We start from the raw sequence: 25,656 nt of genomic DNA, 5'->3' as shown, positions 1-25,656 counted from the left end.
CACACATCTCTGTCCTCTTGTTAGCCCCCTCCCTCACCACTGTGATGTGGCCATGCTGGCCTTCCTGGCTCTTCTCAACTTTTCTCAAATGTCTCACCTTTGCACTTGACCTGCTCCTCTATCCTGGTGCACTGCAATCACTGTCCCTGTGTCTCTCGTGGCTTAGATGAATGTCATCTCTTCAGATGGGCATACCCTGGCTACCAAACCTAAAGCTCCCTGAGAGCCAACCTGTTCCTCAGTCCTCTGTGTGTCACTTAGCTTATGTTATCCTGGCTGCTTGTTACTAAAAGAGAAGCTCCACAAAAGCAAGAGCCTTCTCTGTCTTACTCCCCAAGAATACCTTTTACCCTAAAGCAGAACCTATCATTTAGTAAACTCTAAATAAATACATGATACATTAATTAATAATGTATTTTTTGCAAATAAATGATCAATATAAATGCATACATTTTAAAAGTCTGGAAGATACATTGGACCAAATTTCCTATTAAAAATCTAAGCTCTGTGGAGGCAAGAACTTTGTTCATTTCTGTATCCAGATACAGAACAAATCCCAATATTCAGCACAGTGCCTAGCCCACCAAAAGTAATCTATAAATTAACAGACTTAAAAATTCTTAAAAAGCAGTAATAAATGAAACCAGCACTATGCAATATTAAGATAAAAAGTGGTATGACACTGCAAAGAAATGGGGGATATAGTCAATAGAAAAAACATAAACAAATTGTATTGTGATTTTGTATATTTTAAATATAAGATTTAGGGGCTAAGGTTGTGGCTCAGTGGTACAGCACTTGCCTCACACATGTGAGCCCTGGGTTCGATCCTCAGCACCACATAAAAATAAATAAAGGTATTGGGTCCATCTGCAACTAAAATTATTAATAAGAAAATAAATAAATACAAGATTTAAAATATGTGAAGAAAATACTAAACATTTAATAAATAACAAACCATTAAACAAAAAGATGTTCAACCTTATTAACAAAAGAAATACACATTAAAGCCATAAGATCACATTTCGATTTATAAGGTGAATGATATTCTTCCCTCAGAAAAAACTTCAGCACAGTCAGGGGCAGTGATGCACACCTGTGATCCCGCAGCTGGGGAGGCTGAGGCAGAAGGATCACAAGTTGGAAGCCAGCCTCAGGAGCTTAGAGAGACTCTGTCTCAAAATGAAAAAATAAAAAGGGCTGGGCATATGGCTCAGTGGTTGAGCCTCCTAGGTTCAATACCTGGTACCAAAAAAAAGAAAAAAAAGAAACAAACTCCAGCATGCAATTTACAGTCCCTAACTGTATGTCTACAAATGTCAAAGGGGAAAAAAAATCAAGTTTTTAAATCATAAATAAAATTTACTTTATTTGAAGTTCTCACTTAAATCTAGTATGCAAAACAACTCCCCAAAACCTTAAGTTATATCCTTGAAAGAGAACATTTCAATTAAACCTTTACATGGTTTCATGGAAAAGAAAAATAGTGCATGAAATGTAAGAGAAACATTTCAAACAAAATAAAATTCCAACTACCAAAACCAATATTCTCCAAGGATACTAAGGGATAGAGAGGTAAGAGGAAGACTTTCTAATGTATATATCTTTGTACCTTTTGAATTTTATAGCACACCCAGTTCTTACGTATTCACAAAACAGATGAATTTTAAAGTTAAAATCACCTACAAGAAAAAAGCATGACCTATGACTAAGTCATACAGAATATACCCCTGACATCATGCTTAACATATCTCCCAACAAGGGAATAGCTAAGGAAGATACTACACTATTTCATGGGAAACTGTATATTCCAGAGTGTACAGCCACTAACATCACTTGATGCTAAAAGGAGCCACTCCTGACTGCTGTTCCAATCCCCTTCGTGAGATATTTAGTTCATTACATTATGGGCCTCCCCTAAATACTGTTATAATAGGGGGTAAGTCTAACATCCTGAACAGGGCATATATGGAAATAAATATTTCTATCAATTCAAACATATTATGGAAACTACAGATATCATTATATAATAGTTTGTCATGATCAGTACCTATCAATCTGGTAATGTCCAGTGACAATGTAGTTCAATAACCTGTGAAAACAAATTTTAGGCTGTTATCTCTAATAGTCTTCTTAGAAGAGTGGCCAGCATTATTATTTTTTTAATATAGGAAGGGTATTTCCTAAAATAACCACTAATTAGGAAGGCAAACTCTCATTTATTACTTCACATATTGAGAACAATGAAAAAAACTGACACCATTTCTCTATAAAATAGAACACCATTCTACCAAAAACCAACTAATGAACATAAATAATCTAGATTATCATTTATCTACGGCATAGTAAATTTATTTTAAGGCAAATGATTTTAGACTCATATAATCACTAATTTAGATATTAAGATGCTAAGACCTATATTAATCTTAGCAAAAGCTTGGCAATGAAAGTAGAATTTAATTTTTAGTATATATTAACAAATTTCTTAGGGATGTGCAAATATTCAAGTTATTCAGTTAATGATAAAATACTACCTTAAGACAGGTCAACAAATACTTAGCTTAAAAGGTACATAACAGGGGGCTGGGGGAGTGGCTCAGTGGAAGAGCGCCTGCCTAGCATGTGAGAGGCCCTGGGTTCGATTCTCAGCACCACAGTTCGATTCTCAGCACCACATACAAAGAAATAAAATAAAGGTCCATCAACAACTATTTATAAAAAAAAAAAAAAAAAAAAAAATCATTAAAAAAAAAAAAGGTACATAATAGTTTTTACTAAATGAATCCAAATGAGACTAAAACAAAATGTTTTTAAAAGAACAGACTTTGAAAATAGGTATGTAAGGGCCAAGGATGCAGCTCAGTGGTAGAACACATGCTTAGCATCCGCAAGGCCACTGTGTTCAATCCCCAGCACTGTGTGTGCACATATAAACACACATACACACACACACACACACACACACACACCTATCAACAAATACAACCTGAGTGATAAATCATGCACTAATGTTCTTTTTCAAGCAAGATTTTAAGCCCTGGTGTGTAAGATTCACATCTAAGCACAACACTGAGCATGCTTGTTTCGTACATCCAAGCATCCTCTTTTCTTAATGAATATGACTGAGAAGTTAAGATTAATATTATTAAGTTATCTTGCTAAGTGATCTAAAATAATCCATTTTGGTAAAATTATGAAATGGAACAATAAAATAAATAATAAAATTTTACTTCCATGTTAGAATCATATTGCTTTAAAAAATTATATGTGTTCTATACACCAAGACTGTTGTACAAACTTAACATACATTTCTTTAAAGATGGTCATTGATCCAAACGGGGAGAGGGGAAGCATGGGAAAAATGGAGAAACTTTGATTGAGCAAAGGGGAGCGAGGGTAGGGAGGGTGCATGGAGACAAGAAAGATGGTAGAATGAGATGAACATCATTACCCTCGGTACATGTATGACTGCACATATGGTGTGACGCTCCATCATGTACAACCACAGAAATGTAAAGTTGTGCTGCAATTGTGTACAAGGAATCAAAATGCATTCTGCTGTCATTAAAAAAAAAAATCAGTAGGATGGTCTTGCTCTGAAGCCTTAAATTGGTTAAATCTTTTCAATTGAAATGAAATGAACAAAAAAGCTGTCAGAAATGCTGATAATATGTGGTTAAATACTGTGTTTAAAAGGCAAAATACAATTTTTAATACCAAAAAATGTATACTAGCAAAATTTTACTCTTAATAAAAATAGTAAAACAAATTTCATCAAAATCCTATGTCACACATCAGTCACAAAGCATTCTGGGCTACCATCCACATTCCCACCTCACTTCACCAGTGAATGGAAATAACTGAGGCTTCTACTCGTGACTCTTCTAATTTAGCCATTCTGGGAACAGCTTGTAAAGCAAACTAGTATAGGTCAAAGCATGGGCGAGGCTGAGCTAATCAGAAACTGACAGCCACAGCATAAACAAGTTAAAAGTTAAGGTTCCGAAGGGTTCACTGCCATGTTCATAGGTGTTCTGTGGGCCCTGGTAAGATACTCGATCACTTTGAAACAGGGTGAACCATTCTTCCATAAAGATTTGACTTGAAGGTAAATGAGAAAAGGAGTTAAAGTTGTTCCCAGTATTCATTAATACATAACTTTTACAGACAGATATTTTAAAACCCAGCAAAGACATTTAAAATGACATTGTTTTTACTTTGTTCAGTTTTCCACTATATGATCTAGCTCACAAAAACAAGTGTATTTTCTTACATGGTAAAAGTAACAACAGAAAATGATGCTGGTGCTTTCATACAATATCGCATTTAATTCTCACAGGAAATCTATAAGGTGGGCTTTATTAGTCCCATTTTGCAGATTAGTAAACTAATGGCTACAAGGCTTAAACACAGTAGCACTAAATAAAATGCTTGGTAACAATACCAAAAGATATCACACAAGCAATAGATGAAGCACAGCCAAAATTCTAAAACCAGTTTTTTCTGATAAGGCAAAATGAGCATTTTCAGAATATACTAATCTTACATGTACTAGAAAAACACATTGTAGTTTGAATGCCCAAAGAATTCAAATATTGCATTGATCCACTTCCTATTCTTTTTTTTAAAAAAAATAAAATATTAGCATTCTTCTACATTTTTGGTGATGCATTAAAAAGTACAGACTCCAAAAACATCCATAATTCACCTAATGCATTATTAACATGAAATTGACCTTCCTTGTATAACCTGGCAAGCTAATCCTTTAAAAACAAGTAAATAACTGTCAATGCAATAAAATTCATTCTTAACTTTTAATATACCAGAATTTTTAATTTGAGTATATTGTGCTTCAATCATATTCACTAAGAAAAGAAGACCACTCCAAGTAAGAAACACAATTAAAATGTTTTTGCTTAGATGTGAATATTACACAGCAGGGATTAAAGTCTTGCTTGAAAAAGAAAATTAACTTTATAAAAGCTCTATGTTGCTCAGCAAAGTGTTACTCAGAAAATAGTGATAGCTTTTTAAATTTTATGTTAATACTTTTCAATTTCTTAATACAGAAAGAAAAAAGTGGCATAATGGATGAAAGATATAATCTTTTTAGAAGTAAAGCAAAAATAATTTCAAATAGTATAATCTTAAATATTTTCTTATTTTTTATTCTTGTCTAAATAATAACCAGCTAGCTAACATTTCATCAAGAATTTCTGCAGCCTGATGTTCAGAATTCAACTTCAAAAACAGTTCCTCTTCTGTCAATATATTATAGCTAAGGCATATGTTTTAACAGCAGAAAGACCTTTAAGAGAATATGATAGAGGGTGAGTTCAGTTTTTAAAATGCTTATCTTTTTTTAGAAATCCTCAATAATTATATGTTGAATAGTCAAGCATCAGTAACATTCTCAAAAAAAAAAAGTTTAAAATATGTATAGCCAAAAGCCTAAATTATTCTATTTTATGAACTTAAAGTTGAACTTCTTTAATCATAAAAACTTCTTTAAGGGAATGAAACTGAAGAAAGCTACTTTGATACTCAGGAATAACACCATTTAAAAAAAAAAAACTTGAAGAGGAATAAAGTGAGGTAAGAATAAAAATTGCAAAGAGTAATTGTAAGCCTTTTGCAGAAAAAACTCTGGCTCTCTCAATCAGAGAAATAGAAACTGAGGCAAAAGGAGAAGATTCCTATCAAATATGCACATTAATGGTTGATATCACAATCCTAAGAGTGAAGATGGCCTACCTTAGAAGTGATCCACTTTATAAGAACCAAGGCCAGACACCAGATCAATGTAATTCCCATTGAATCAATCAAAAGCCCGCTGCATAATCTCTCTCTCTCCTTTACCAGTGAGCAATGAGCAAGGAAGACTTCTCAGGAGTCTGATAAACAACCAGCTGTCCCCAGGCAGAAGAGAGGGACACTAACTGCCTTGAACCTCAAGCAGCTGCCTTCCAACAGTAAGCACCTGACTTTTGAGAATGCATTGCCCAGCCAGGCTTCTTATCCATGGCATGCTTAATGCCACAACCCCAGTGCTAGAGTAGAACAGCTTAAGTAATGCCGGAAGAGGGGGGAAAACCCTAGCTGACCTAACAATCTCCCAAAATATAGACAGAAGGGATCTCAGGCTAGCCCCAAACACTCCTACAATCTTAATACTAAGAGAATATCTTGAAACAATTTTCAAAAAATACTTTGCAGGACTAAAAATTTCCTCATTCTTTCCACATAGGCCAGTTTCACAGACATAATCCTTGCATTTGAAGATATTAATGTATTTTACTCTTTTCAACTTCTAACATTGAATTTCTTCAACTTTTTATTTCCTTTGGAGCTAGAATCACTTCATGAATGTTAGAGGCTGTCATAAATATTCTCTGTGCTACTTAACATTATAATTCACTCGTTCAGGATTTACTGACAAAGATCAGGCTATTAATAGTGCATTTTCAAATAACTAAAATTATATTATTCTCAAAACCACTTGGGAATCTCATTAATATCTTAACATTTTTGGTATAAGTCTTATTCTCGTGACTGAGTGAGCCATCTAATCACAGACTGTGCCTCTACTCACCCATCTTCATGACCATCCATAGTAGTAGGCGGCTACTAACTATTCAGTATCTTTTTAATATTTTAGAATCATCATTTGTGTACTGTGGATACGCAGATGGCTTTGTCCCCTCACAAGCCTGCAGTTCATTACACAGTCTTGGGTAGTATTGATGAGAAAAAGCCTTTTATGAACTTTCATTCAAGGGTTCAGCATATTTATTAAGCTGCTACTATGTGCCAGGTTGTGTACCCAATGGCAAGGATGAAATCATTGAAAAAAAGCCCTAAGTAAAAAGCTCCTTCCCTTGTTTAGTTAGAATTTACAGTAATCAAATTAAAAAAACTGGAAATTACAATTTTAACAAGAGCTATGAGGTTCACAGAAACTGCCAACAAAGTCTGGGTCTAACTAGTTAAGAGGTGAGGAACTTGTTTTCAGAGTGTCAGAAACTTCCCTGTTACGGAGCAAGAATAGAAAAAGATGGGAAGAATGGTCCTGCAGACCAAAGAAGAGCCTGGGCCCAAGAGACAAAACCAAGGAAGGCAAGTAGAAAAGACAGAAGACCAGGGCAACCTGAGCGCAGGAGGGCAGGGCCAGACAAGGCTGGAGCAGTGGGTAACCCAGGCGAGACCTCTGTGAATCACCAGAGGCCTCCTCATGAAGGTGTACTGTCTTCATCCTGCTGAAGTAGTTGAGCAGACTTGATTTTAGAAAGACTACTTCAGTCAGTAAATGCAGGTGTTTTAGGGCAATTCAGCTTCCATTGCAGAGGTCTAGGAGAGAGATGAGGACAGCTTAAACTTACACACGTGGGACTGAGAGACTTGTGTCATGGAAGGCAGTCCATCAGGAGACAAAAGCCATTTGCATATCCACAGTAAACAAATGATGATTCTAAAATATTTGAATAGAGCCTGAGTAGTTCAAATACTCATGCTAATTTCATTATCCAATCCTCATACAAAGATAATAAAAGAATTCTACACCTTTCAACCTGAAGCATAAAAAAATTTACGTATCTAAATCAAAATTTTCCTCAACTGAAAACTTTTCACTTCTTGCTACAGGACTAACAAACTTTAATATGCTAATCCTTATACCAATCAATGTTTTCATTTTGTCATGAGACCAGGTTGACATGTCAGTGTTGGGGTCTTTGAGTATTCTCCCTAGGCCACTATGGTTTCAGCAGTCAAATTCCAAAGATGCCTGGGAACAGGACAAAGCAGCAGAGTGTGTCTTAGCCCAATACTCATTTGTAGGAGGTTGTGCAGCCAGAGCCAGTGGATAACAAGGGCTTCAGGGTCATTCTCTGCCACTAGGCCTGTGTTGCACACTCTAAATCAGCCCACTCCCATCATGCTTAGCTTCCCTTCTCTTCATGCTTCCTTTCCAATCAGTTGCTCAAATACTGTCACAAATACAATTGCTGTTTTTTTGTACACTTAAGATATTTTTATAAATGTCTTTTTGGCTAAGAGTAAGCATAAGAATCTGTATTTTAGCCTAAAAGAGAAGGACTGAAAGGGAGAGAAGGGAGAAATTAAAACTGAGATACAGAGAAGAAATAAAAGAGTAAGAAAGGCAGTTCCCAAAGTTCTGGTGAGATTTATTTTGTGGTACTGGGGATTGAACCTAGGGCTTCATACTGCCTAGGCAAGTGCTCTTCCACTGAGCTACACGCCATTTCTGTTGAGATTATTTTTGCCATCTCAGAACTCTAGTGGGCTTGAAGATGAATGTGAGGTCTATTTCTTCGTTGCCATGAGCTCAGTGACCCTGAGCAAATCACCATCTCTCTCTGTCTTCTTTTCCTCCCCTTCATAGAAGTTAAACATATCTGTGAAGGAATAGCTAGCTCAGAGTGGGCTTTCCTTAAATTTTAGCAAATTTTAAGATCTAAAAATGATAATGCCCTAACCACTCTAGCTTCACCTCGACTCCAAGCCTAACTGTAATCACATCAGTCCATGAGGGGAGCTTGCACTATGCCAGTTAGATGCCTGGGAAACCTTCCCTGACCCCTAGCAGGACTAGGCTCTTAGTTTTCATTTTCCACACCAGCTAACAGGCTGGCTCCCTATGATGGTTCCCCAGCATCTAGTTCTCAGATTTCTACTATATCTCTGACACTGTAATACAGAAATAATCGAAACAAAATGCTCTCAGATCAGAAATTTTTCTATATAAATTAAAAGAGTTCACACTAAAATCACAAAGTTTCCATTGCTAATGACACATTTACATTACTCAAATATTACAAAAATCTCAGATGACACAATTTTTCTTAAAGTAGTATGCTTAACTTTTTGAATGTCATGAACCTAATGGCTTTAAAACCATTTCTTATTTTGAGACATACTTAGTACTAACTTATCTTCATAAGTTATAGGGCTCCTTAATTTTCAGTAAGATAAAAAAAAAAAAAAAAAAACCCGAAGGCTGTTGCCAAATAGTTGCTTCTTTTACACTAATAAACTTTTTTTGTATTAATTATTGTCTCAAATCCTTAGTGAAACACAGCAAGATAATAAGTAGTTGATTATCCTAGCAAAATTACTGCATAGGTTACAGTTAAACTTTCCAAAACAAAGTTGTACTACAAGAACAAAGTATAAAACTTTATTATCTTTCTGGGGTTCATAAGGCTAATATCTGAAAAACTAAGTTAAAAACCAAACTATTTTAGGTTTGATCAATAAAAAAAAGGTATGACTTTGATCATTGTTTCTTAAGAGAAGAATCCAAGAGCAAATTTATCCCTGGGACTCTGCCACCCACAGGACACCTGTCAATCTTGGCAATGGCCTTTAACTACCCATATAGAGACTCAGCATGTCCCTCTCTTGACCAAATTAGGCGAACCTCATCTGCATTGACATCAGTGTCTATAATTTTGGAATCCAATGGACAGAAATAGCCTATCACAGAGTTCTCTATACAAATATAGTGTCTGTAGAAAATTATAACAAAATTTATGATAAAAAATGTGAACACTATAGTAAAAACCCCCAACTGTACTTTTATCACTTTGATTCTAGGCCATTTGAATAATAAATAAATCACAGTAAAAGTCTGTGTTTCTTTATTTTATTAAAAAACCAGGGTTTGTAATTTTTCAAACAGCATGAATTTCAAGAACTATAAAACTGAGGAAAAAGCAAAGCTTCTTTAACCAAAAAAAAAAAAAAAAAAAACAATTTAAAGATATGGTAACCAGAGCTTCACCTTCTGTCACATTGACTTAGAGCTGTGAATTAAGATTTCTGGTATATAATACAGTATCCCAATACTTGAGGGAGACAGGTATGCGATTCCTCCTGGGAAGCAATAAAACACCTCGACATTTCACAAGTATTCAAGTCTTCTGATCCAGAAAAACATCATCCTATGATATCAAGGGACTTACAAGATCTGCTTGTTAAACCTCTGCTCATAATATCTTAAAAACTATAAAAAATTGTCATAAAACACACTGGAAAATATTGACACTATTTCCAAAAGGAAAAATACAATAGTGTAAAGCCCATAACTGCAGAGGTTGAACATAGAAAAGGAGCACACAATGGTGTACTGTAAGTCACAGGCTTGGATACCTTAACGGCAACAAGGCTATAAACAAAAGTCTCTGGTATCATGCTTAAGAACAAAAAAGTGCAATGTGAGCCCCAACCAACACCAAGAGATAAGTACCTAATGTCCAACTAGTAGAACAATCTGGAGTTAACTAACAGAATTTTGCTTTTGATCTGTCCTGATCCACAGTTTATTCACCAAAATGGAGCTCAGACAAAAGTATATCAAATATGCATACAAAATATAAAGGATAAATCAGCATGCTGAATTACAAAATTAACTAAAAAGCTTTTGTCTACATTTTGACAGAAATAAATTGTGTATGCATAGAAAAATAGAAATGGGTTTTAAAATTTGAAGTTTTTGTTGTTGTTTATTTGGATTTTTTAAAATTTTTAGTTGTAGATGGACACAATTTTTATTTATTTTTATGTGGTGCTGAGGATTGAACCCAGGATAGGCAAGCGCTCTACCACTAAGCTATAACCCCAACCCCTCTTTGCTTGTTTTTTAAGAAACAGGGTTTGTAATGCCCAGCTAGCTCAGTTCAAAGGCCTTAAGACTCTTAAGAGGCACAGTTTTGCTTGCTATGTTGCCCTGGCTGGCTTTGAAGTCCTGAGCTCAGGGGATCTTCCTATAGTAGAGCTGGGACTATAGGCACACATTACCACACCTGGCTAAATTGTTAAGGTTTTTTTAATTTCTTAAAAAAAAAAAAAAAAAAAGCCAGCATGTTTAAATTCTAGGTCAATAAGAGACAATTGGTGAAGGTAATCTTAGAAGGCACTGAGAGTCAGTTAAGTATTCAAGCCAAGGAAGCACTACTGTCCTTAATACCCGCCACATTTACAACACTGAATTCAGTTCTGAACAGTACTATTGAAGATGCATATATACTGAACATTTTAAAATGCAGATAGGAATACTATCTATGAGATTTACAACTGAGATGCTTCAGGCAAAGAATAAGAAGAGACAAAATAGGTATTAAACTGCTGTAAGGCAAAGTAAGAAGCAGCAGCTTAATTCTTTGAAATTATAGAAGACAGAGCTGTAAGACTAATGTTCAATTATTTATGGAAAATAGAACAACATTACCACCGTAGGAACTTACTACAATTTCTAGCAACTTTCTACAATTAGAACCATGAAAACTGAAAAGAACTGCCTCAAACTCGTCTCCATCAAGGAGCTTATGGGGCAAGTTAGCACAAATGACTCTCAAGATCTCTGCTAATTCTAAGATTCTACAATACTATAAGGACAGCTTATAATTTCATTGTGTGCCGACAATTTCAATTTTAAACTTAAAGCAAAATTGAACCAAATTCACAACAAATCTTTCTATTAGGAATATTAAAATAAAATGCAATTACTCACACCTCTATGAAATGGAAACTAAAAAGAAAATATTCTTTTCTGATAAGTAAAAGATAAGATTATCACAACATAAACATATTTTCTTCAATTCAATAATCAAAGAAGTCTTTATAAGAAAACTATTAATATTAAAGGCTCTTCAATGAGACAGTGCATATACCTCCACATACCACATAAGACCTCACCATATTGGTTTATTCAAAGCTACTGTGACAACTAAGTAGTTACAGGTTTTTATTTTAATACTTTTTTTGTTTGTTTGTTTGTACCAGGGATTGAACTCAGGGGCACTTGACCACTGAGCCACATTCCCTTTTATTTAGAGGCAGGGTCTCACTGTGAGTTGCTTAGCCCCTCGCTTTTGCTGAGGTTGGCTTTGAACTCCTGATCCTCCTGCCTCAGCCTCCTGAGCTGCTGGGATTACAGGCGTGCACCACTGCACCCAGCTGAGAAATACTTTTTAATGAGACCTATTTGTAAATTGGGGGAAAAAACTTCCCTTTTAAAATTATTATGAACACACCACTATTTGTAGGTAAGTATACACAAAAATATTTATGACAGACATTACAGAACAAAAATAGTAATTTCTGAAGAAATATGCAAATTTAAAAAGAAAACTTCTGAATAAGAATGGCATTGGCCAATAGTTGCCACCCTCTCCAAAGTAATCAAATAAGAAGCACAAAAAAGTTTACTTAAAGCACTTCAGTACATTTCAGCTCCACATCTACGACTGCATGGAGAAAGAGTGAGAGATTGATTTTGAGATCCTCATTGTGTTAGGCCCTGGGGATACAACAAGTAATTACAATTACAAGCAAATGTTCAGGGTTATGAGTATGGCAAGTATGGCATCTAACCTAGATTTGGTAGCATGAAGGAAAACTACTAGGAAAAAAATGACAGAATCTGACCCTGACATGATGAGTGTTTATCAGGTACAAAAGGTAGGAAAAAGAGCTCAAGGCAGAAAAAGCAATATGTTCAAATTATCAAAGGTAAGCTAAATCGTGGCCACTAAAATATAAACAAAGTTCCGTAAATTATACGGTAACTGGTATTGGCCTAGTTTTCCCATCATAAACAATTACACAGCTATGCTTTTAATATGAAACACTGTTTTTAGATGTTAAACCACAACAGGGCTTGGTTCCCAGAGAGAAGGGGAGAAAAACCAAGGTGAGGCCCATGACTGTCCTGGTTTCCCCTGTAAGCAGTCACCACACCTAGAAGTAAAGCAGAGAATCCTTCAAAGCACAGCAGTCCCACAAAGTGAGGAGATAAGAAAAGAATGGAGTTCAGTTAGGTTGAGGTCTCTGAAATCTGCAGGGCTGATGTGTATAACCATATCACCTCTAATGCACCCACTCTTGTCTGTAATTTGCAGGGCTGAATACCAGAGAGGAGAGAGCTGTGAAGACAAGGAGCTCTAGAAGTTTGAAGGTGAGTCCCCTTGAGTCTATGGCTGAATACAAACTGGGCATGTGTAGAATAAGACTCCATGAGGGCAGGAAAAGGATAAGAATCACTACAATAGGGATGGGAAATAATGTGATTCCCAACCACCCAGGAGATCTCACAGAATACCTGAGACATTCCAAGGAGATCACAGAAATGCCATACCTTAATGAGAAGAAGGCAAAACTAGCCTGTCAGTGCAGTTCTATCAGACAGCACTGTTGTAGAACCACACTAACAAAGCTTATAAAATGCCAAGACAATCAAATACATCTGCAAGCAACTATACTGCCTACCAGATCAAAATTCAAGATGCTTTTTTAAAGAAAAAAATCAAAATTTACAATTAAATAAAGACTAAACTAGAAAACATGACCTCAAATTGGAGGAGAAAAAATCAGCCAATAAAAACAAACTAATCACCAGGCATGGTAGCACACACCTATAATCCCAGAGGCTTGGGAGGCTGAAGCAGGAGGATAACAAGTTTTTCAAAGCCAGCCTCAGCAATTTACAAGGCTCTAAGCAACTTAACGAGATCCTGTCTCAAAATTTAAAAAGGACTGGAGATGTGGCTTAGTGGTTAAATGCCTCTGGGTTCAATCCTCAGCACCAAAAAAAAAAAAAAAAAACCTCTGATCAAGATAATGGAATTGTAGACAAGGATTTGAAAATATTATTAGTATATCCATAGATTTAAAGGAAAATATGCACATGTCAAAAAAATTGAAACTTAAAAATAATAATTATCTATAGCTGAAAAATATAATATCTAAAAATAAAAAATTCAAAGTTGGGCTTAACCATAACCGTTAAGACATTACAAAAGAAAGGATCATTAGATATTATCCAAACTGCTGCATAGGGAGAAGGGTAAGGGGAATCTAAACCTGTGGGGTAATATCAAGTAGTTTCATACAGTTATTAAGGCTCCCAAGAGGAAAAGGTAGTAAGCACCATGGAAGCAATAATGGCCCCCAAATTTCATATGTGATGACAACTATCAATCTACAATTCAAAGCAGTTCAATTAACTCCATACAGGAAAAACAATGAAAACTACACCAAGATCAATGAAAATCAACTGATACCAAAACCAGATAATGACATTAAAAAAAAAGGAAACCACAGACTAAATAATATCCCTTATAAACACAGACACAAAATTCTTAAAAATTATTACTAAATAAAATCCAATAATATATAAGAAGGAAATACATTATCAAAAGTAGAGATTATTCTGGGAATCCAAAATTGATTTAACATTCAAAAGAATAATAAATGTGATTCAACATTAAAAGAATAAAAATTAAAAATGATACTCTGAGCTCAACTGATTTTTTAAAAAATCATTTGACAAAATTCAATACTCATTTATAATAAACACTGTTACTGAACTAGGAATAGAAGAAAAGTTCCTTCCCTGAGAAAGGACATCTGCGGAAAATTACAGCTATCATCATGCTTAACAATAAAAGGTTAAATGCTTTTGCCCTAAAATTGTGAACAAGGTAAGAATGTCTGCTCTACCAGTCAACACAATATTAAAAGTCAAAGCCAACACATTAAAGCAAGAAAAAGAAACACAAGACATACAAATTGGAAAGGAGGAAGAAAAGTAGCTTTATTTGCAGACAACATAACTGTGTGGAAAATCCTAGACTCTATTAAAAAGCTACTAGAACTAATAAAATTTATCGAGGTCAAGAGACACAAGGTCAATATAAAAATGTCAACTGTATTTTTATATACCATAAAAAAGATTGAAAAATGAAATTTTAAAAATACAACTTGGAAAAACATCCACAAATATAAAATACATACAGATAAACTTAAGAGAATAATATGTGCAAGATCTGTACACTGAAAACTTTAAAATATTTTAGAGATTAATTAAAGATCTAAATAAATGGAGAAACACATCAAGTTGCTGTGGGGTTGAATTGTGTTTCCCCAAAAGATACTGTCAAAATCCTAATTCTGAGACTGGGGATGTAGCTCGTAGTGGAGCATTTGCTAACTTATGTGAGGCACTGGGTTCCATCTCCCACACTGCAAAAACAAAAACAAACAAACAAACAAAAACAATCTGACCCTGAGGTACCTTTGAATATGATTTTATTTGGAAAAAGGGTCTTTGCAAATGTAATCAAATTAAAATGAGAACATGCTAGATTAGGATGGGCTCTAAATCTAGTATGACTAGTGTTCTGTAAGGAAGCAGGAAATCTAGACATAGACACTGAAACACAGAGGAAAGGCCATGTGAAAATAAAAGCAGGGACTGAAGGGGTGCTTCTTCAAAGTAAGGAAAGCCAAGGATTGCTGTCAGCCACCCTGAACTGAAAGAGCAAAGGAGGTTTCCTCCTACAGCCTTTGGAGAGCACCACCCTGAGAGATGCCTTGATTTCAAGACTTTTGGCCAGTAAATTTTTGAGAAACAAATTTCTGTTGTTTTGAACTATCTAGTTTTTGATACATTCTTTTGGCAGTCCTAGGGAACTAATACATGTTATGGACTGGAAAACAGTGTTGTCAAATGTCAATTTTGCTCAAAATAATCCATAAATTCAATACAATCCCAATTAAAATACCAGCAGGCTTTTAAAATAGAAATTCACAAGCGAATTCTAATTTTATGTGTCAATTAAAAACTACTAGCACAGTCAAACTTCTATTTATTTATTTTTTTGGAGGGTGGGGACACAAGATTGGAGTGTCCAATCTTGTCTCTTACCTGATTTTAAGACTTATATAAAAAGCTACAACAATCCAAAATAGTGTAGCATAGACACATTTCAATCAATAGAACTGAATAGAGTCAAGAAACACATTACATTTATGTGCTCAACTGATGTTCAAAACAAAGGTGCCAAAGAAATCCAAGGGAAAATAAATAAATGAAAACTACTAAAACATAAAATTAAATATACAATGAATACTATATTTTAAAAACCCACAATACTCAATCTTATAATATTAAAAAAAAATCAAAATGGGTCATTTACTAAAATTTTTTAAAAATGAGAATATATATATTTTTTAAATATATTTTAGTGTTGACGGACCTTTATTTTATTCATTTATTTATATGCGGTGCTGAGAATTGAACCCAGTGCTTCACACATGTGAGGAAAGCACTCTACCACTGAGCCACAACCCCAGCCCCCAAGAATATATTTTTGATCTTGGATTAAGTAAAGGTTTCCAGACACAAAAATACTAATCATAATGGGAAAAAATGTGCTAATTGGATTTTGCTATAATTAAAAACTTGTGTTCTTTAAAAGACAGTGTTAGATATAAAAAGGCAAAGCATAGGTTCTAACAATATATCTGTAATACATAAATCTGACAAAGAACTTGTATCCAAAGTGTGTGTGTGTGTGCGCGTACACACGCACACACCTGTGTATAAAAATTATTGATAGTTTAAGGCAAAGACCCCAATTTAAAAATATGTGCTGGGATTATGGCTTGGTAGTAGAGTGCTCACCTAGCATGCATGAGGCATTGGGTTCAATCCTTAGCACCACATAAAAATAATTGTGTCCACCAAAAACTAAATATTTTTTAAAATGTGCTAAAGATTTGGACAAGTCAAAAATAGATGTGCAAAAAGCTAAAATGCAATATGAAAAGGTGCTCAACATATTTAATTATGAGACAAATGCTACTTGTAACACAAGATACTGCAACATACCCACAGAATGGTTAAAATTAAGAGGACTCACAATATCTCGTGTTGGGAAGGATGTAGAGCAATTAGAAAGAACTCTTATGGAAATGAAAATATACATTCAAAAAATGACTTGAACATAAATGTACATAACAGCTTTATGCATAATAACCAAAGATGGTAACAACAGAAGCATCCATCAAGTGAAGAATGGATAAATTATGGCACATCCATACAATATTACTCAGCAAAAAAAAATGAAACAAACTACTAAAGTATGTTGTAGATAAATCTCAAATGCATTGTACTAAGTCAAGACAGAAAATGAGTACATTTAGTATGATCCTCTTATATGAAGTTCTAGAAAAGGCACAACTCTTGCACAGTGATAGAAATCAGCTCAGTGGCTACCTGAGGCAGGAGCTGGAGGGACTGACTGCAAAAGGACCCAAGGAACCTTTTGGGTGACTAAAGAGTACATATCTTGACTGGGATATTAACTGCAAGGGTGTACATATTGTTAAAATTCATCAAATTGTGTGTAAATTATACCTCAATAAAAGTGAATTTCAAAGAAAGTTTAATACAGTTAAAGTGTAAAATGGGAAGTGGTAAGGGGGTTGAGACTAGAGAAGTAATAAAGATTTTTGTCAATCTTATTAAGGAAACTGAATTGTATTCAAAGAAAAAGGGGATCCCGAGGGACTTTATCTAGTATAAAATGCAACACATTGCATTTTGTGAAAAGTACTTTATGTCCTGCTGTATGGAAAGGTGTAGCACAGTGGAATACTTCAGTCTTCAGGGAGATCTGTAAAAAGGTTGTTGCCTTAATCCAGAAGAGATTAAGGTCCAGATCAGGACAATGGCCATAAGGACAAAGAAAAGTGATGAGAACTCAGAGGTTGCTTTGCTTTCATGTCTCATGAGAGGGATTAAGTGTCTGGGACAAATAAGTGGAAATGTCCATTCAGCAGTTAGGCATATGGGTCTCAAGGCTTGGAAAGAGAGCTGAGCTAGAGGGAGCAATTTGGGAATAATCTCCACTCAAGATGGTATGCTAAGATAACCCAGAGAGAAGAAAAGATGGCTAAACCCAAAACCTTTGGGCTCACAAACAGAAGAGGACTTAGAGGGTAGAAAGCCAAAACTCACAAATGGTAATTGTTCAAACTAAATAGCAATGCTCCCATCTGTTTTCTTTTTCTCACACATACAATAAATATAGATACAGATAATGTTCCTTGCTCTCTGGACACCTCAGTAATGTCAAGGTCAGAAAAAGTGTCTTTGAATTAAAAAAAAAAAAGTGACAAGAAAGCTCAACAAATATCCAACTAACTGAATCCCCTTTGGGACTAGAACAGTGAATATTTTGGTTCAAATCCAGCCTACCCACAACCATGGCTCCTTCAGTACCATCAGAAGATGAAGGCAAGCTATAGCAGTTGGTATTCAAAATTCTTCCAACCAGTTCTGAAATGGACACTGATTCAGAAGAATGAAACAAGAATACATGGTGGCTAGCCAAGGGAAAACTCATGTTCCTATCACTGTTGTTATTATTTACTAGGCAGGGTAAGTGAATTTGTTTAGAAAATGTCTAAGGATACTTCCAACAGTGAGAGAACTGACCCTGTCACTGAAAATGCTATAAAATGTTGACGATATCTTCTGAAATGACTCCATGAGCTAGTAAGAAAATAAGGAATACTCAGGAAAAACTAAGTAAAGGCAGGAATGCAACAAGATAAGGGAGCATTGAAACACTTTCATCCCAAGGTCACAGTAAAATAGGTGAACCTGAGTGTTAGGTTTTTCACAAACTCAAGGGTAAATGGAACAACAACATAACAAAGGCAAATCCCAGGATGTAACCAAAGCACAGAACTCCCAGTAACTAGTACTAATAGAATATGAACAATAATTACATTCTATTCTCCTTTAAAAAGCTTGACTTAAATCATGTGACAACTATCAGCCAGGAGAACATGATACAAATTTATGCAGGTTGGCAAAAACATAATCATCTCTTGGATATGCTACCATTTTGAGGAATTTAATTGCAAAGGCAATTTTGACTGACTATAATGCAACTTAGGACCTCTAACTAGAACACACCATATAAAAAGCTGTTTGGTAAGGCTCAAAAAAAAGAAAAAAAAAAAAAGAACTTCTCTTAACACCATTTGTTTACATTTAATAAAACAAAAAAAGAAAATCTTCTGTATTTAACATATATAATTATAATGCTTTATTTAAAATAGAATAGACAAAGAAGGCAAAAATAACTTTTAATTTGCATTGAAGTACTTGGTACTTCTTGTTCATAAGAAATTCAGTTATAATTAATACTGTACAAAGAAAGTACAAGTTAATCTAGATCATCTAACATCAACAAAACTTTCTCATTAAAAAATATTTTCTTTCCAGGGACAGAAAGTAAAACAGGGGTTACCAAAAGCTGTGGAGAGGGAAAAATATCAAGTTATTGTTAAGGGGTATAGTTCTTTTGGAATGATGAAAAAGTTCAGGAAATGAATAGTGGTGGTTGTCATATACCACTGATAATATAGTGCCACCAAATTTTACTTTTAAAAATGGTTAAAGTGGTAAATTCCACAGTAGTATAGCTTTACCATAATAAAACTGCAGAGGAAAAATTTCCCCAGGATTCTTGAAAGTTTGGTTGGAATTCTTGTTCGGTCTGAAATGCATACAAACAAATATCCTCTTAAAATTGAAGCAGGGGAACATTGCCATTGGGTCATTTGATCACTGAATGAAATCCAAGGTACACTCATCCTAGTTGGATAATCTTGATGCAAGTTACATTCTAAGCCTCAGTTCTCTCCATCAGGAAAATGGGAAAGCCAGGGGACACAGAGTGTTGTAAGGAATAAGACAACTCTAAAGATAATCCAGAAATTCTCTGGCATGGTCCAAATGAAGTCATTAACTAAATCTGCAAACCTTTAAAAATTATCTATCTACAGGAGGCTAAGACAGAATGATTGTGAGTTCAAGGCCAGCCTCAACAACTCAGAGAGGCCCTGTCTCAAAATTTAAAATAAAAAGGGCTAGGAATGTGGCTCAGTGGTAAAGTGCCTTTGGGTTCAATCCCCAGTACCAAAAAATGAAAACGAAAAAAAAAAATCTATCTAACTCCCTTTACCTAGTGCTTTAGTAATATATTCAAGAGTATCAAAGACTTGATTTGAATTATTTAAATTGGCTTTCCCTTCCTTACTGAGCAGACATTAATCAACCTGGTTTCGGTTTAAATTGTTACCTTCTCTAAATTACAGCAGGAGGCAGACTTGAAATTTAAAAAAACTATAGTCCTTATTGAGTAAAAGTTTGACCATAATGTTCCCCTTTTCAAATTTTTAGCCAGTTTTCGTGGTATCCAACAGTAATGGTTAATTTTCTGTTATTTGCATGAATAATTAGGTATGCATTTTACAATGTTAAACCAGTCAGAAATTTGTCCAACTGTTTCAAGAGTCTAAATCACAATTTTATTCTTTTAGGAGAAAAGACATGTTTAGTATAGGTGATGCTTATTTTTCTGATGTATGACAAACCCTCTTTAACCCTGAAATAATTTCAATACTCCCACATAATAGACCTTGTTCTGGTATCCACTGAGAAAACACAAAATAGCATAAATTATTGTGAACTAGGTAGTTATGTTTAAATTAATTTTATTTATCTATGGTAATTACATCTGAAAAACACTAATACATATCTCTATCAGATTTATTTAAGTTAACTGTTTGAAATAAATGTGAATTCAGGAATCCTATGCCAATTTCCACAGTCTCCTGGAATTTGCCACTATCAGCTGGGAACCACTGGTCAGAGTACGATAAGGCTCCTGGCACTGAAAAAACAAACCAGCAGAGGCAAGGGTGTATGTGTGCTCACCTCCCTCCAAACATCCCTAGGGGAGATCCTTCAGTACACTAACATATCTCTTAAAAACCCGATATAATTTAAACTGATATGATAAGAAAAACCTATATAATCAAGGTTAAAAAAGGACATGCCAAAGAGAACAAAATACTAACCCTTTCCTCAAATTGCAATACAGTCCTTCCCTAACCTCCAGGATATTTTCTACCACAAAGAAATATGGAACGCCACTTTTAAATTGTCTCTTGTGACACAAATTTAATCCTACTATCTCCTTTTCACTCTATACTTATCATAACTCCAGCCAAATAATTACAATTGCCAGAACACATTCTGGGCATTACCACTGCCGCATTTTTACCCAATTCATTTCCTCAATTTAGAGTAAATTCCCTCCTTCCTCAAAAAGTGTTAACAGTGGGTATAAAGGGAAAAGTAAAATTCAGAAGTTTTTAAAAACTAAAATAGGTAACTTGATGAAGCCCGAAGGTTTGATTCATTCTATGAACAACTATGAACCAGTTACATATATAAGCAGTTTACAACTAATGTACAATATATTTTTAAAATATTTTTAAAAGAGTCCTTTGTTTAGGACTTGGGATACAAATTGGTAGCACAGTAGCTTTACCTATTTCAGGTATTATTTCAAGTACATTTGATTTTCAAATTAGTGCTTACATTCACTGCAAAGTTTCTAAACTGCTGAGCAGAAAGCACTTCTCAAAATTAGTTAAGTAAACCAGGTGTGATGGTGCACACCTGTAATCCCAGCAGCTCAGGAATTTGAGGCAGGAGGATTGCAAGTTCAAAACCAGCCTCAGCAAAAGCAAGGCTAAGCAACGCAATGAGACCCCAAATCTCAATAAAATACAAAATAGGGCTGGGGATGTGGCTCAGTGGTCAAGTGCCCCTGAGTTCAACTCCTGTTACTCAACCCCAAAAAAATTAGTTAAGTAAACATTCAGTTGGAAAGCAGATACTACCTTATATGAAAAATATTAAATTTAGTTATTTACTGCATTATAATTTAAAATATACGAGCCTTTGTTACATTACTTATTTGAGTGAAAATCAGTGTAAATGTTCTGAAATATAATCTGGCAATATTTATTCAAAGAAATTAGCACTACATCTAATTTTTTCCCCCAGTACTGGGGATTAAACCCAAGGTGCTTTACCACTGAGCTACATTCCCAGTCCTTTTAATTTTGAGAAAGGGTCTAAGTTTCTGAGGCTGGCCTCAAACTTGAAGTCCTCTTCCTCAGCCTCCAAAGTCACTGGGATTACAGGCATGTGCCACCACCCCTGGCAAAACTGTACCTAATATTTTAACTAGGCATACAAATTCTAGGAATTAATGTTAAATAAATAAGCATGGAGGAACCTGAAGATTTAGCAACAAAGATTTTCATTACAGCATTAATAGTGAAAAATTTTAAACATCTTAAATATCCAACAAGGAATGATTAGTAAAAATTTTTTTAAGAAACATGAACTATCTAAAATCCCTTAAAGTTGAATACTGTAAAATATAAATGCTCAAATTGTTTCCCAACTGATTACAACTTAATTCCTGGATATTTTTAACTATTTTAAACTTGTAGCTTAAAAAATACACATATTTGATATGTAAATAAACAAAAAGTAGATTACTAGTTGCCAGGAGATGGTGTAGGATAAGTGGGAAATGACTGCTAATGAGTACAGAGTTTCTTTCTGAAGTGATAAAAATATTCTAAATTAATAATAAAAATTGCACAACATTAGGAGTCTACTAAAAACTTCAAACTGTACATTTTAAAAATTGTGAATTTTATGGTATGCAAATTATTTCCAAAATGCACATAATCAAACATTTTAGAATTTTAATTCTTTGAGGACTCCTACCAAAATATTCACTCATGTTGTCAAATTAATGTGTTTAAACAAATATTAAATTAGGCTGTCTCTTGACATCTTTGTGCATATATCTAAAGGCTTTTTACATGTGTTGTTGATTAGCAAAGTTTGGGCTCTGAACAGACCTTCATTCCAATTGCAGCATATTCAGAAATGTATTCCTTTTACATGTGGCTATCCAGTTATTTTAGCACAATTTGTTCAATAGGCTATTCTTTTCCCCACTGAATGGCCTTGTTACTCTTGTTAAAATCAATTGACCATATATAGACACATATGAACTCCCCACTACATTCCACTGATCTATGCCTATGCTTATGACAGTACCACACTGTCTAGATTACTGCCTAGACTGCAGAAAGTTTTAAAATCAGGTGACTCTTTTTATTTCATCTTCCTTTTTTCAAGATTGTTTTTGCTCTTTTGGGTCCCTTGTACCTTTTCAATTATTTGAAATTTCTACAGAGAGGTCAACTTCTATAGAAGTCAGCTGGGATTGTCTATCCCAAGGATTATCTCACAGAACAATCTGTGGAGGACTGCTTTCTTAACAATATTGTCTTTTGATCCATGGACATTGGCTGTTTTTCATTTATTTAATCTTCAATTTCAGAAGTGTTTCATAGTTTTCAGAGAATGTTTTGTACTCCTTTTATTAAATTTATTCCTAAATTATTTTGTTATTTTTGATGCTATTATAAATGAAATTGTTTTAATTTCATGTCAGATAGATCATTTCGAGTGTACAGAAATATAATTCATTTTCTTTGTATCCTGAAACTCTGTTAAACTCATTTATTGGTTCTATAATTCTTTAGTAGATTCCTTTAGCATTTTCTATATAGATGATCCTGTTATTTATGACGTGTTGATTTTTCTTTCCAATCTGGATGTCTTTTTTTTTTTCTTGCCTAATTGATCTAGCTAGAACCCCTAGCACCAAGCTGAATAGAAGTAGCACAAGCAGACACCTTATCTTGTTCCTAATCTAATGGGAAAACATTCACTCTTTCATGATTAAATACAATTTTAGTTGCCAGATTTTTGTAGATGCCCTTTATCAGGCTGAGAAAGTTCCCTTCTATTTCTAGTTTTCTGGGTATTTTTATCATGAAAGGATGCTGAGTTTTGTCAAATGTTTCTTCTGCATCTATTGAGATGATCATGTGGCCTTTTTTTATTCTATTGACATGGTGTATTACATTAATTGATTTGGATGTTAAGTCAATCTTCCATTTCTGGGATAATCCTACTTGGTCATGGTATAAAATTCTACATTGCTGGATTTGGTTTGCTACTATTTTGCTTCAGAGTTCTGTTCAGTCTATTAAGTCTCATATTCATAAGAACTACCAGTCTGGAGTCTCCTTTTCTTGTGAGGTATCTATTAGGTTTTGGTAACAGGGTAATAATGGTCTCAAAGAATTAACTGAAAAATACTGTTAGCATTTGCATTTTTTTTTCTGGATGAATAAAAAATTTTAACACAAAATTAAAATAAATTATTAAAGCGGGAAATCTGATTGGAAGTATCCTTTGCAATTCCTGTACAGCAGATACTGTTGGTATATGATCCTTTTTAAAAGAAGTAAACTTATGTTCAGGTGTCTGGAGCAGGCATATATTTCAGGAAGTGTAGCTGCAGCCTCAGCCCTGAAGAGTATACTCTGACTGATCCAAGCCAACCATAAAGGTTTCATCTCTCCTGACAAAGACTGGTTTAGAAATAATAAAGTGCAACAATCAAGTGTGCCAGGAAGCCTGTTGGGGAACCTCTTGAACAGGTTTATTTGCACTTAAAATCATATAAAACAAAGATATACTTTCTCCCCTCTGGAAGTTGTCATGTTTGGACACATGAAATTATTAAAGCCACTGCTAGCATAGTGGAGCTAGAGTGAAGACAACTCCAACACGCTGAAAAGAGCAAAACAGAAAGGAAGAACTATTTGGGAGGTGGTTGCAATGGTTCACTCCTATAATTCCAGTGACTCCTGGGAAGCTGAGACAGGAGGATCACAAGTTCAAGGTCAGCCTCAGCAGCTTAGTAAGGGCCCTATGCAACTTAATGAAACCCTGTCTCAAAAAAAAAAAAAAAAAAAAAAGGTGTGGAGATAAGGCTCAATGGTTAAGTGCCCCTGGGTTCAATCCCCAGTACCCCAGCTCATCTGTCAATCTCCAGTATTACAAAAAAGTAAAAAAAAAAAAAGAACGAACCACTGGGGTTGTGGCTCAGTGGTAGAGTGCTTGCCTGGCATGTGTGAGGCGTTGGGTTCAATTTTCAACACTGCATATAAATAAATGAATAAAAATAAAGGTCCATCAATAACAACAACAACAAATATATATAGTTAGTTAGGGGGAAAAAAGGAACCAACCCACATGGGTATCAGTGATGATAATGTTGAGTTGTTGAATTAATGAAACCCAAGAGCCATTCAACCTTGAGTCTTCTTGGTAAACCTTATTGTTTGAATAAAGAGTAAGTTTTTTGCTACTTGCAACTAACAAAAAACTTACAGCAATACAACCAGTAGTGTGCTACAGGCTGTGTGTCACACTAGCTCAGGAGAACCAATTCTGCACCTGTCTTCCCAACGCCCCATTTGGTGACAGTATATCCGTAGCTTCAAATCAGCCACACTATATGTAAGAGTATGTACACTATAGAAACTGGCAAACACCACAAATTAGGACTACTTTTCTTTCAGAGACAAAATTGCTAAACAATTACTAATAGCCCTCTAGATAGATATAAGCCTATTTCATTTTTTTTCCTTTCATCAAATTTACCTTTTTCTTCCAATAAAGGTATTTTTAAAAATTAAAACTTGGGCTGGGGATGTGGCTCAAGCGATAGCGCACTCGCCTGGCATGCGTGCAGCCCGGGTTCGATCCTCAGCACCACATACAGACAAAGATGTTGTGTCCGCCAAAAACTAAAAAAAAAATATTAAAAAAAAATTCTCTCTCTCTCTCTCTCTCTTTAAAAAAAATTAAAACTTAACCAATAAAATACTGTATATATTTGGATTTTTAAGACTTTAGAAAATATTTCATAAACGTGGAAAATTATATTTTTCTTAAAAACTGATTATAAAATATTACACATAGGAAGAGAAAGAATATATTTAGATGGATTGATATCAGGATTGTTGAGCTAAACA

General features: G+C 34.7%; 1 protein-coding gene across 6 annotated transcripts in view; it reads right to left on the bottom strand.

Moving 5' to 3' along the window:
- Pde7a (phosphodiesterase 7A) overlaps window positions 1-25,656 on the bottom strand; it is a 112,130-nt gene that overhangs the window by 57,868 nt on the left and 28,606 nt on the right. Inside the window, exon 1 of one of the 6 annotated variants that reach the window (XM_046428510.2) lies at window positions 5,755-6,023. The exons of the other annotated variants lie outside the window; for them this stretch is intronic. Within the exon in view, the coding sequence (XP_046284466.1) occupies window positions 5,755-5,814 (60 nt within the window). The 5' untranslated portion in view covers window positions 5,815-6,023. Of the gene's footprint in view, window positions 1-5,754; window positions 6,024-25,656 lie in introns of those variants that run through there. 6 annotated transcript variants of the gene reach the window in all.

Source organism: Marmota monax, unplaced genomic scaffold, assembly GCF_021218885.2.
Source record: "Marmota monax isolate L192 unplaced genomic scaffold, Marmota_monax_Labrador192_F-V1.1 WCK01_AAM20220418_F8-fsc00044, whole genome shotgun sequence".
Lineage (NCBI taxonomy): Eukaryota > Metazoa > Chordata > Mammalia > Rodentia > Sciuridae > Marmota > Marmota monax.
This window is presented reverse-complemented; position numbering and strand designations above follow the sequence as displayed.